This window comes from Pholis gunnellus (genome assembly GCF_910591455.1).
Source record: "Pholis gunnellus genome assembly, chromosome: 6".
In the NCBI taxonomy this organism is placed as follows: Eukaryota; Metazoa; Chordata; class Actinopteri; order Perciformes; family Pholidae; genus Pholis; species Pholis gunnellus.
Window position 1 is genome coordinate 24,789,732 of NC_136532.1, and position 12,881 is coordinate 24,802,612.

Sequence of the window (12,881 nt, forward strand, 5' to 3'; positions counted from 1 at the left end):
TGATGTATAACATCATTATTTTAATGTAGACATCTGAAATGTCCGAGCGGTCCCTGAATGCGACGCATGCGTGTTTGCAGTGGGCGTGGCCAGGTGACTCCTCAGGTAGATATCCGGCTTCCACAGATTGAAGGTGTGGCGGAACACTTTTCCGGTTCAAACTGAAATCCAGGTGAGGTTTTCTTTGATTTCTCTGACTCTCGCTAACTTATTGTCTTCTTCTGAGTTTATTCCGTTTTGTATTGTTGGTTTAAAAACAGTTAATTGAAGGTTTAGAGCAGAGGTTTGGACACACGTCATTACTTTCCTCATTAACTCATTATTACCTGAGCAGAAACTGAACGTTTTCACGCAGTGGATCTATTTTATTCACCTACAACTTGACGGTAATTATAGTATGAAGTCATATGTTTTGTTTCCTGTATTTTTAATATATTATTTATGTTACATTTCGACACAGATGTGATTTCAGAGCAGCTGACTTCACTAATGAGGCTTAATTGAGGCTGAAAGTTTTATGTTTTTTAAATATGAATGTGTCGACATGAGGAGGATGTTCAATCCTGTGGTTGTGACTGAGGCTAAAACTTTAAATATAAAAACTTTAAAATATAATCCGGCTACAGGCAAACAAAAAAAATCATACATCACACATCCTATAAATATCATATATAAAACTAAAGATATTAAAAAAGGGCTATAAAGTCCCACCGACAGTAACTTACTACACGACAAAGGAAGATTAGAGCCTTTTGTTAGGTAACTGAGCTCTGTAATTTATTTCAATGAGTCATAAATAAACATTTATTTCAATGAGTCATACATTTTTTAACATATTTCCTGCTATAGTATTTTAATTGTTGTAAAGATTTCAGTTTTGATATGGCTGCCTCGATATCTCAAAATAAAAAGCCCAAAGTTATGTGGGTACATTTAAAAAAGATTACTATGAACTGCGAGAATTTTGGGGCAATTAAACATCAACAATTCTGGCTTCATTCTCAAGATTTAAAGTTTTTCTCTAAAGATGAATTAAGTAGTTAAATAGTCATGTTAACAGAAGTCAAGTCATTATTTTATCGTAACTCTTGTTGCTGTTGAGTTTCACAGGAACACTAAAACAACTAAACATTCTGTTATCGTCATTGTATGAAGACTTTTGAATTTGTGCAAGTTATTAAATGGAGTTTGGTGTTAAGAAACAAGCTTTCCTCCATAAATCACAAAATAACAAAGAACGATGAATGTGTATTCCTCCAGAAGAACTTCCTGTTGTTATCATGACGTCTTTATGGGTAAGCAGAGTTCAGTCTTTTTATATTTAATTTATTTTACGATGAGTTTTTTGACTGATTGTACATTTTAAATTGTTCTGCAGGATGACTTGGACAGTCTTGTGAATACCCCGTCCTCGTTCACAGCAACAGTAGGTCCAGCTAAAACTTTACATTTTTCATTGGCTTTTTATTACACAAATGACAAAAGAGAGGAAAACACATAGAAACTGTCTTTTCTGCAGACTGGGGAGAGAGGAACCATCAAGCCCAAAGCTAACTTTGATGCAGGAGACGATGCTGAGGCTCTGAGGAAGGCCATCGAAGGACTCGGTACCAAAACACACAACGTATTATATTGTTAAATATATAATCTGTGGATACACAAATGAACATAACTCAGTTACATGACAGGTTATCTTTTTAGTTATTCCAACATTACAGTCAGCCGCTGATGTATTTTGAGATTAACATATATTGCTAATATGCTAAAGTTAGGATGCTAACGTGCTAAATATGATAACAATAATGATGATAATCAAATATGTTAATATGTGCCACTTGTACAATGGACACTTAAAGAAGTTTCACATAACAAGCTAACCAGTGTTAAAAACATAAATACAGCACAGAATCATGCGCTATATTTTGTGATAATGCTAATTTAGCAGTGTTAGCAACATGCCGTGAACATATTAAAATACTAATATTAGGATGTTAAATGTTCAGGATGACGCTAAAAATCAAATAGCTGTTGGCTACGTGATAGCATTTGTTGGAATGTTAACATGCTAACACATTAGCGCATTATCTTGCTACACTTCCTTACAAAGCCAGAACTATTTTTTTTGTTTAAGACCATAGAAATTATAATAAAAACATTATTTCTGTGAGACATTGTAAAATAGTCACAGAGGCTAGACTGCTAATGCTAAAGCAGGAGCTATAACGTTAGCGGTAATATAAAGTGAAAGCTATAGGGAGATAGCCACGGCTAGCCTTAGCTAAAGCTAAAACCAAGCTTGCTAACAAATGTGTCCCTTACTGCTAGTAAATGTAAAAAATGTGAGGTATACATTTTAATGAACCAACTTCTTGATATACGTTTAATTAATTAAATTAGTTAGTGTCTAAATCTAATATTGATGTGGAAAAAAACACAGAAATTGTTGCTAAAATAGCTTAGCTTAGTAGTTGGCTAACTACCGTATTAGCTGTTGACTTTAGTGGAATTCATGCAATTTGGTGTGGCTACCTTTTTTAAATCACACATTTAAATGTTTGTTTAATTTCATTTAAATGTTAATATTAATAGAGGAAAAACTAGAAAACAGAGCAACACTAAATTGTCATGAACTGTAATAAAAAAATAGTTTGTTTTCATGACAGAAAATGGGAATAAACACATTTTGTTCTGCATATTTTTATGTCTTATATGTTCTAATGACACCAATATAGGTTGTTAATCAGCCTAAATAGACATAAATAAAGCCATTACACTTTGTTTCTTCTTGCTTTTTCTTAATTTTACTTTAATTAAACTCTACGTTGTAGAGCCAAAACTAATTTTAACCAGTTTCCGAGAATGGCTTTAAACTTGTATATTTTTATTTACTCCCTTTTTTCAATAATCCACTTGTTTTGTTTCTTAATTGTTTCAGGCACCAAAGAGAAGACTCTGATTGACATTTTGACCCATCGGAGCAGCGCTCAGAGGCAGCTAATCTGTGAAGCTTATCAGGGAGCCACTAGCAGAGTAAGAACGCCTCACTCCTGTCGTCATGCAGCCGATGCTGTTATCCAGAGGGAATTACGAAACAAGATTTTCATAGCAGATCAACTGTTATCAGTTGCATCACATTCTTTGCTTTAACACTTTATTAAATATCGTCTTGTGCAGCTTCAACATGACAAACAGTTCTCATACTGTCGGTGTGTGTTCTGCTGTTCAGTCGGTGTCCGGCTGTATTTGCATGGGTGTGTTTGAAAAGTGACGGCTTGTGTTTTACGTGTCAGACGTTGGTGGAGGACCTGAAAGGAGACACCACCGGGGACTTTGAGGCGCTGCTGGTGGCGCTCGCCACCCCTCCTGCAGCGTACGACTGCCATGAAGTGATGCGGGCCATGAAGGTCAGTTTTAGACTATTATTAGATTTTATAAAATAAGATTAAAGATTACAACAGAAGGAAAAAGAGAAAAACTAAAAGGGTAAAAACACAAACTCATATAAATATGGTGATGAGGTTTAATACAATAAGATGAATATGGTAAAAATAATTCAACTAAAATAGAAAAAGTTAATTACAACAGAGGGAAAATATAAAGTTTATAATAAATACTGACACCAGCGCCTAATAGAAAAGTGAGATTGAAATTCTTTTTCTCTCTCTGAGGGATTTTATTTTGGGACTTATAAATAAATGTTGGTTTGAGGAAAGAAAGATATTTTAATGAACACAATCAGCTTGCAGAGATGAGTTTTAGTTGAACTGGAAATGTTCTTTATTTATATATCAGCAGGTAGGTTTTCACAGACAATGAATCCTCCTTGGTAATTGGTGCAATAAATATGATAAGATGAAAGAAAATGAAGTGCTGCCAAATTCACGAATCATAAATTGTAAATATAAAAATGTACAATAACAAATATGAACGGTATATAAACAATGTTATATGTTTTATAATGAAAAATAGCTGCACAGTTGATCTAACTTTTGTCCAGTTGAGTTCAAAATGGAAATTTCTTTACAGTACAACAAAACCAACACCGTAAGAAAGACCCCTTAATGTTAAGTCTTTAAAAAACCTAAAATGTGCCTGGGATTAGTTTTTGGCTAAAGTGAAATGTTGCTTTTGCTCTTTAATGTGTTCTTGTATTTAAGATTTATGGTTCAATCAGTTATTTTTAAGCAACTGAGCCATGAAGTGTGCTGTGAAGCTGCAACGATCAAGTGATGATTACGTTATCTGTATTGTTTATGAGGGATATTTTCTCCCCGGTGAAAGTTATTAATAAGGACAGACAGGATATCATTATCATGCATTAATGTGTGGCTCATTAAATCTCCTTCGTGATGTAATAAAGGTGGTAAAGTAACTGACGTTTCAGGGAGCTGGGACGAGCGACAGCGTCTTGATTGAAATCTTTGCCTCCAGATCCAACCAACAAATCAAAGCTCTCACCGACGTCTATCTGGAAGGTGAATAAAGCAAACGGCACGACGGTGAACGTTTGTGAAAAGTCAGAATCACGAGTTTGTCTTTTGATGTTTTTCTGTCACAGAAACGGAGAAGAAGTTGACCCTCGACCTGAAGACGGAAGTTTCCGGAGACTTTTCCACAGCGCTGCTCCTCCTGGCCGAGGTTTGTCATCGCAATGCAAAGTACAAACTGTGAAGAGTCGTTCCAGATATAGAATTCTGTCTTATAGAAGACCTGTGATGAGAGATGGATAATAAAGTAAAACCTCAGTCTGGAAGGAATGAACAAGTTCTGGTGACACTTTCTATGATGCCCATGTCTATAAAGCATTCTAAATACATTATGATGGGTTATAACCTGCTTATAGCGCAGTATAATTATAACCATCATAAATATTCATAATTCTTTATAACAATAATTGTAATGCATTGCAAAGTATTTTTATTTTATAATTACTGTTATAATGCATTATAATATGATTATAAGTTACTATAAGCGGTCATTGTTAGCTTTAAGTAAAGTAAAACATTAAATTAAATATTTGCAAGAAAACACACTAAACTTTACTTTACAACTGTATAATTGTTGTTAAGCACTCATAAATATTCATAATGCTTTATAATAATAATCATCACAGCATTTTAGAATGACTTACAGGTCAACTGTTTTATTACTTCATATTATTTGCTGGTCACTCGCTGACATTTTTTTAAAGCTGTAATACATTATGATCTTTATAATGAATTATAAATTAATGTTCATTGTTTGCTTTAAGTAAATTAATAAAAATATGATTACATCTCTGCAAGAACACAAAATGTCAAATTAATATGAATCTCTTCCCCGAGATAATAAAAAAAGATCAATGCATAGATATATATTTAAAAAAAGATAAAATAATAATAGTTGGAGAAATAAAAAGGGCAAAATGACAAAAGGGAGAGCACGCATCTTTCTTTGGGAGGGTGAACTCGCTCCCTTAGCCACATTCGTCATCTGAACAGTCGTCATAATTACTCAACTTAAAGGAATAAACAAGTTCTGTTGGTTTGAACAAGGCTTGTCTGCACAGCAGGAGTTTGTAGATGTTGAGTCAACAGTGAGTTCTTAGTTTATACTTAAAGTGTTTAAAGAGGGATGAAAATGAGGAGAACAGAGTGGCTGATGTTAAATTATTAAATAATTAAAGTTTTTGTTTTTAGGGCAAGAGGGACGAGAACACCACAGTAGATGAGGGGAAAGCAAGAGAAGACGCCAAGGTGCAGTATGATGTTTGAACTTGATTCATAGTGAAGTAGTTTTTTAATATATACAAATCTCTTTATGTTGAGTATACCTTTATTTCGTTCTACACAGACCCTCTACGATGCCGGAGAGAAGAAGTGGGGCACGGATGAATCTAAATTTGTTGACGTCCTCTGCCAGAGGAGTATACCTCAACTGAGACAAAGTACGTCTAACTTATATCGTGTTTAGTCTAAACTACACTCGAGTTCTTACAAACGACGTGTAGAAATGAGACTGTTTCTTTTGTGCAGCTCTTGTTGAATACAAGAACATCAGTGGGAAGACTCTGCAGCAAAGCATCGAGGGAGAGATGTCGGGGGAGCTGGAGGAGCTGCTGGTGGCAATCGGTTTGTGCTCAAACTTTAAATTCTAACATGTTGTTACAGTTTTTGGCCGTCGCTATCTTGTTTTTTTGCAACCAGACCGGACAACTGAATGCTGACTAAGACATTTTTAGGTAACCAATATGTTACAATTTACCTTTGAACTGAAAACACACAGTGAAAGGGTTTCATTTGTAAGACGAAAACACAGACGACTCCCAGACCGGACAACGTCTCTGGTAGACCTGTCAATCACAGTAAGCCCCGCCCTAAAGCACACCCTGCTTTATGGTCTGTTTGACTCTAAATGGACCATCATTTACTAAATGAACATCATGCTGTGTTGAAGAAGTCTTGAAACTAGAGATTGAGACCATAAACTCATGTTTACAATGTTTACTGAGGTAATAAATCAAGAGAGAAGTAGTCATTTTCTCATAGACTTCTATACAACCAGAGGAGTCGCCCCCTGGTGGACATTAGAGAGAATGCAGCTTTAACACATGAAGCATTCACTTCACTTTTCAACCTTTCAGACCTGGAGGTTGGCAAAAAATATTTGGCAACAGAACTGCACTCTTTCCCTTGTAGAAAACTATTGTCTATCTTTTGTATAAATGCTGTTTCTCACCACATTGTTGTGTTCAACTTTTGTTTCTCCTCCAGTGAAATGTGTGAAGAGCGTGCCGGCCTACTTTGCAGAACGCCTGTATGAGAGCATGAAGGTGAATATAGCGTTGTTTTTGCACACGTCTTACTCGTGACTCATTGGACCGACACAAACAAGATCCACAGCAACATAGTGACGTCATTCTATCCGGTGTGTACTCCATAGTGTACTAATAGACCAAGAATTATAAAGAACTTCAACAAGCCTCACCAGGAAGAACAGGCCTGTCCAGTGCTCTCATTGTGGGGCAATTCTGTATCTGGAGACACAGATTAAGTCCTTAGCAAACTTTATTAAAGTTAACTGTTCTCACAGGAAATCAAACTGCAACTTTGTTTTTTTCCGGAGATTTAATACTTTTTCTTTGGTTTTCCAAGGTTTGTATGTCTGAGAATAGGTTTTGTTTTTGTGTTCTCGTGAACACCTGGAGGGAATTCCTTCAAATTGCAACGTCCACTGAGACTCGAGGATGAACTGATTTAGTATTCAAAGGTCACTGTGACCTCACAAAATGTGTTTTTGGTCATAGCTCAGGAATTCCTATTTCTTCCTAAAATGATGAAGTGACGACATGTCGGACAGTCGTGGATGTAAACTGGTTGGTGGAGGCCAACAACAGCGAGGCGGTTATTCTAGTTCTGGACCAATTTCACCACCACCCACATTTTATTCTAATTAGTTGAGCTTCCCATTGTCTTTGTGCACTGCAGTGTGCATGACGCACGTTTCCAGAGTGAACACACTTCATACTTTAAAACCTTCTAGGAATCAGTTCGTAGTATTGATTTTGGACAAAGCTACAGGTCACACTATTCAATGGAGTCAAAGCAACATAGACTTTGCAACCATTTTCTCCAGGATTGTCTCATTTTATATATAAATATTATAACAGTCATAAAAATAAAAATGCTATAATTACAAATAAATCCTGTACATAGTGATGTTTTAAGCGTCATGTTCTAGAGAGAAGTCAGCAGTACTAATGTAAGATGAGTGCAGGATAAATACTGTGCATGAATGAACTTTTACAGAAAGTGTTATGTGTGTGTGTGTGGTCAGGGTGGTGGAACAGACGAGTCCACTCTGAACCGGATCATGGTGAGCCGGTCTGAGATCGACCTGCTGGACATCAGAGCCGAGTTCAAGAAGCTCTACGAATACTCTCTGCACTCTGCCATCAAGGTGAGGAAATCTGAATGTGTATTAAACGTTTATATTACGTAATAACCAGCTGTTCCAGCTTAATGGGATCCTTGCATCGATTTTGTCTCTGCACAGTTTGCAGTAACATGAATTCAGACGCAGCCTGTTTGGTTCTGGCCTCGATGGATTTACTGTCTGAGGTTTCATGAGTCAGCAGATTTTAAAGTGATTTTATTTGGCAAGCCACTCTGATATATCCGTGAAGCCAAATGTATATTTAATTATGAATATAGACGCTCAAAAGACTGTTCGGAGACAAAATGACTAATCGGCTGAATAACTGTAGCTGTGAAACAGAACGGGGCCCTGAATGCGTCATCGTTTTTCACAAAACTAATCTGTTACTAACATGGAAGGCGGGTTGGTGATCTTCAGAAACTTGTAGGAGTACGCTAGAGTTTAAACACTGTCCAAGCCCAGTGTTGCCAACTCTTCTCCAATGAACGCAGCAGCTCTGCAGGCTGAGGTCCAAAGCCACGCCCCCAAAATGATCATTATGAACATAAATAACAAACATGGCTACTGTCAGTAGTACTGTCAGTAGTACTGTTGGTTCAGGTAGACAGACAGGTAGCCGTCCAGTCATACAATTTGGTCCAGCGACCGCTACAGACTTAATTTCTTTTCTTTTTCTAGATGCAACGAGACTTTAAACTTTTTTTTTTTTTTGAAAGATCACCAACCCTGCCTTTTTAAAATAACAGTTGTGGGACTTTCCTAACTCTTTAGCATAAACTCAAAAAAGTATTTGACGAGCGATACGCCTTCATGATTGGCTGTCGGGCTGTTTTCTAGCCGCTCTTATTTTGCTGCTTGTGGACGCTCGGGTGGATCTGGTCTCCAGTCCTGAGATTTAAAACAGACACCACACACACACAATCAGATTAATTTGATTTAATCTCTAATAACACATCGTGCTTTATTAGCAGATCTATATATTGTATTATCTGAAAAGTAACAAAGGCTGTCGGATAAAAAGTATTTCCCTCTGAGATGTAGTAGAGAAGAAGTATTATGTAGCATCAAATGGAAATACTTAAGTAGAAGTACCTCAAGACTGTACTGGGAGTGAAGGTAGCGTTCCACCTCTGCTGGTCGCTTTGGTGTGAAGACACTTTTTCTCCTGGCTTGTGTTGATGTGTCCTCCAGTCAGACCTGTCGGACGTCCTGGGGGACTGTGTGGAGTCCATCTGTGGAGGAGACGACGATTAGATAACACCTGAAGAAGAAACCTGCTCCCTCTGTAACTTCTCATACTTTTACTTTTCGTCTTCAAACTACTAACAGATAATGACGACGGTGCATATCATTAAAGACTTCTAAACGTCAAACTGGAGTTTTAATGTAAAGTTCTGTTTTTGTTTCAGTCTGATTGCGGAGGAGAATATAAAAAGACTCTGAAGAAACTATGTGGAGGAAAAGATGAGTGACGTCGACGTGTTGTCTTTATGAGAAGAAACGACTTCCTGAATGTGCACATGGACTTTATTTATTGGAGAAGGAACCAAAAAATATATATTATGAAAAAAATAAATTTTCCGTACCTTTATTACATTCATGCTTTATTTGTGTTACTTTGCTTCTGCCTGATAACTCTCCAAATATAGAAGATGATAAAAATATACAAGGACGGGACAGTAGAAAAAAGTAGTAAAAAGTGACTTCTATGTGATGGAAATAACAAGTTTATCTCTATAAGAGAAACATCAACTCTGCATGTTTGTTCACTGTGTGAGAAAGGTACAATTTAAACAATGAATTAAAACATAATTGATGGAAATTGTGATAAAGGGTTTGAGTGATCATTTATCACTCGCTTTGTGATCATTTATTAACTGAACGGGTAACGTCAATGAAAACGTATCATTAAATGAGTTTATTAGCTAGATTCTGATTCAGTCCTTGAACAAATATTTATCAAATCATTTCCAAAGTTGTTCACATTAAACTATTTACCATAAACTGTAGTTGTTTTGAGTCCTTTGAGTTTTGCTCTAATATCCTCTGAAGTTTCTACAGTTTCATCTGAATGATATCATTCCTATAATCTATAAAGTAGTCTGAAAGTAGTCTTTCTTATTGCCGTCAGCCTGCCAGATGAAAATCAGCCTTTACGGACACGATGGACTCGAGTTCTCATGTTGATTAATGTGTAAAATCGATTCTTAAACATTAAAGACAAAAACATTACAAGTGAATCAGCGAAACTCTCAAAAACTGACGGCGACACCATTAAATTAATAAATAATTTAGATTTAGGAAGTTTAAATGATTTCTTAACCTAAAGCTAAATTATATATTCCTTAAAAAGGGAAACTTCCTGGGAAGTTATAGAAACATATTTGTCAATTTCTGCTGCATAAAACAGCTTCACCACAACAATAGAAGACTAATTATTACTTTATAGGTCTGTTCAAATAAGTGTGAGGAGGAGACATTGCTGCAGTTAGTATTGTACTATATTTCATCCTTTATCATCTCATTCAGCTCTTTACTCCATCTCCCTCGTGTGTCTTTCTAACAGAAATAATAAACACTCGTCTTCCTACCATGTTAAGTCTTGTAGTCCATCATAGTCACCAGCAGGGGGCTCCACCGACGCCGCAGCAGGTTGTAAAGCTTTGTAAGGGTCTGCAGGCTCCAGAGGGCTTTCATGAGGAAACTGTAGATTAAGTGTTTCACTTCACCTGATCATTGAAGGAGATGCACAGAAATGTTTCATCTTACGTGACTGAGATGGGCTTCGTATATAAAACTCCTGATTCGGACTCTTTGCTTTTTTATTTAGTGTCATTCAGATGTTTTGTTTATTTAAAACTGTTGTCCAAAGTATCTTAAATCTTAAATTGAATCTTCAGGTATTAGCTGCAAAGATTAAAACACATCTGCTCAAAAAAGAAATAAAACAATATCTGGTTCCTTTTACACAAAAGCAAATAACTTGAAGTTATTGTTTAGTTGAATAACAATAGAAATAATAACCACAATATTGATCATGATAGTCATAGTATACTATAATCATATCAATAACATATTTATAGAGGACTTTTCGTGGTACTCAAAGACTCTCTACAGTACACACAACATTAATAAAACATTAAAGTTCTGAGAAGGTGAGTTTGGGTTTGAATGTGATCAGAAATGAAGAGCTCAAATGTACCCAAAAACATGCAGCAACAAAAACAAGTACTTTGAAAAGTGGACGTCTTTCTTGTCTTCATATATACAAAGTTAAATAATATAACAGTTATTTGTTGTAAAATTAATTTTCATGACTCACATATCTGATGGTATGTTAGAGACCGATTCTCCCCGAAGATGGAGCCATAAATCAGATATAAGTTCATAAAATATATCTGAGTACAAAATCATAAATATGTTGAATACAAGTCTGACGTAAAACCGAATAAACAATGGTTTTGCATGTAATGTCTCCCCTTAGGAATATTTCAATGCAAGTACTTTTGTACTTATACTTGTAAATACTTGCAGAAATGTAAAAGCAGGATTTTCACATGTAACAAGGATTTCTGGTACCTCTGCAAAACACCGACGTCAGAGCTGCACAGAGCGACGAGAGAAAAGGTCAAATCGCACCACAACTTTGTCCTCTGCATCTCCCCGAGTCAGCAGTTCTGCTGTCAGTGTCAACAAAACTAAAGCAGTGAGAACAAGGCTGCCGGATCACCAAACAATTCAAGATGCTTCACATAATGCTTTAAGGTCTTTTCTCAGCTCCTCCTATTTATGCCTCTGTTCTTTAATTTCCTTTAAAAGGGTTTACGTCGTCTTATTTTCATTTTGTATTGTATTTATGCACGTTCTTTCTTTTTGTTGTCTTTTATAGTAATCTGAAATGAAAGCATGGATTGGTTTCTCTCCGGCCTGGACATAAAATCCTCTGAGACGGAATAGACTGTTTCATAAATTCCTGTATATTTTATTAATGCTGTAAAACACGTGAGCTGCAGCCTAGTGATCCCCTCCAAATGAAATCCATTCATCGTCTCTCTGCCAGTCTTTTCAGTCCTGCAGAGAGCCGACCGTTAAACTCGGGGGGGCCAGACTATTGAGAGCCCCGAAGGCAAAGACGTTTTCCTCATTAAGGCCGAAGTAATCACCCAGACTCCTTCACTCTGCCCCCCCCCACCCAACCCCACTCCACCCTGTCACAACCCCCGCCCTTCGCTCTTTATGTGAGCTGAAGGAAAACAGGAAGAGAGGCTGCAGGCCTACATTTACACATCTTCATATTCTGACAGCTTCACAACCCCCGTGTGTGTCTGTGTGTGTGCGTGTGTTCATCCAGTATGACGGTAAAACAGGAGGTTATCAGCACAAAAGATATTTGAAAACACTGTTATCACGAGCCATGTTGTGTGACCTATTTGAAGGCAGACTGTTAAACTAAACCCCCGAGTTTTTGGCTGAAGTACCTCTACCCTGAAAATAAAAATATATATCACGCTCAGTCGTGTCGATGAGTGAAATTTCACAGTTTAAAGCTTCGTCCACACACACTTGTCACAGTGAAGGAAAGCACATTGCTATAGCCAGATGGGTGACGAGTCTGTTCGGCTCTTTAGCTGTGGATTTAGCAAGCTAGCTTAAATGCTACTACAGAAAATGAGCCGGGTTTAACAGTCCTTCCTTCCTTTTTACCAGTCAAATGACCATGGAAAACAGTTCAATGTCCGTTCTACTCTTTCAATTTCAACTGCTGAAAAATACAACAGAAAGACACATAAAAGCAGCTTATGTGGTGGGATGAACCACCAACAGGGTAAATAACCCAGAACTAAGTTTTTATAAACTGCCAAACCGAAAAACTAAGATTTTAGGAATACAAAAGTCAGGCATCAGTGGGAACTTGGGAAGAATGGGAAAACTGTGGGATCCCTGACACTGCAGCAAATATTTTA

The 12,881-nt window shown here is 36.8% G+C and overlaps 1 protein-coding gene across 5 annotated transcripts; it reads left to right on the plus strand.

Annotated features, from left to right (window-relative positions):
* The first annotated feature begins 122 nt into the window (after positions 1–122).
* anxa3a (annexin A3a) lies at positions 123–9,915 on the plus strand. Of its 5 annotated transcripts, none has more exons than XM_079160872.1 (15): positions 123–172; positions 1,261–1,295; positions 1,379–1,426; positions 1,520–1,607; positions 2,936–3,030; positions 3,291–3,404; positions 4,385–4,475; positions 4,559–4,638; positions 5,679–5,735; positions 5,833–5,926; positions 6,015–6,110; positions 6,753–6,811; positions 7,816–7,938; positions 9,109–9,202; positions 9,327–9,915. In XM_079160872.1, the coding sequence occupies exons 2-14, from the start codon at positions 1,281–1,283 to the stop codon at positions 9,169–9,171; spliced, it is 1,023 nt and encodes a 340-aa protein (XP_079016998.1). In that variant the 5' UTR covers positions 123–172; positions 1,261–1,280; the 3' UTR covers positions 9,172–9,202; positions 9,327–9,915. The 5 variants fall into 5 exon arrangements, with proteins under 5 accessions (XP_079016998.1, XP_079017000.1, XP_079017001.1 ...); XM_079160875.1 differs by having other exon boundaries at positions 168–172; positions 1,264–1,295; XM_079160876.1 differs by lacking the exon at positions 123–172 and adding an exon at positions 222–386 and having other exon boundaries at positions 1,264–1,295.
* The last annotated feature ends 2,966 nt before the right edge of the window (positions 9,916–12,881 follow it).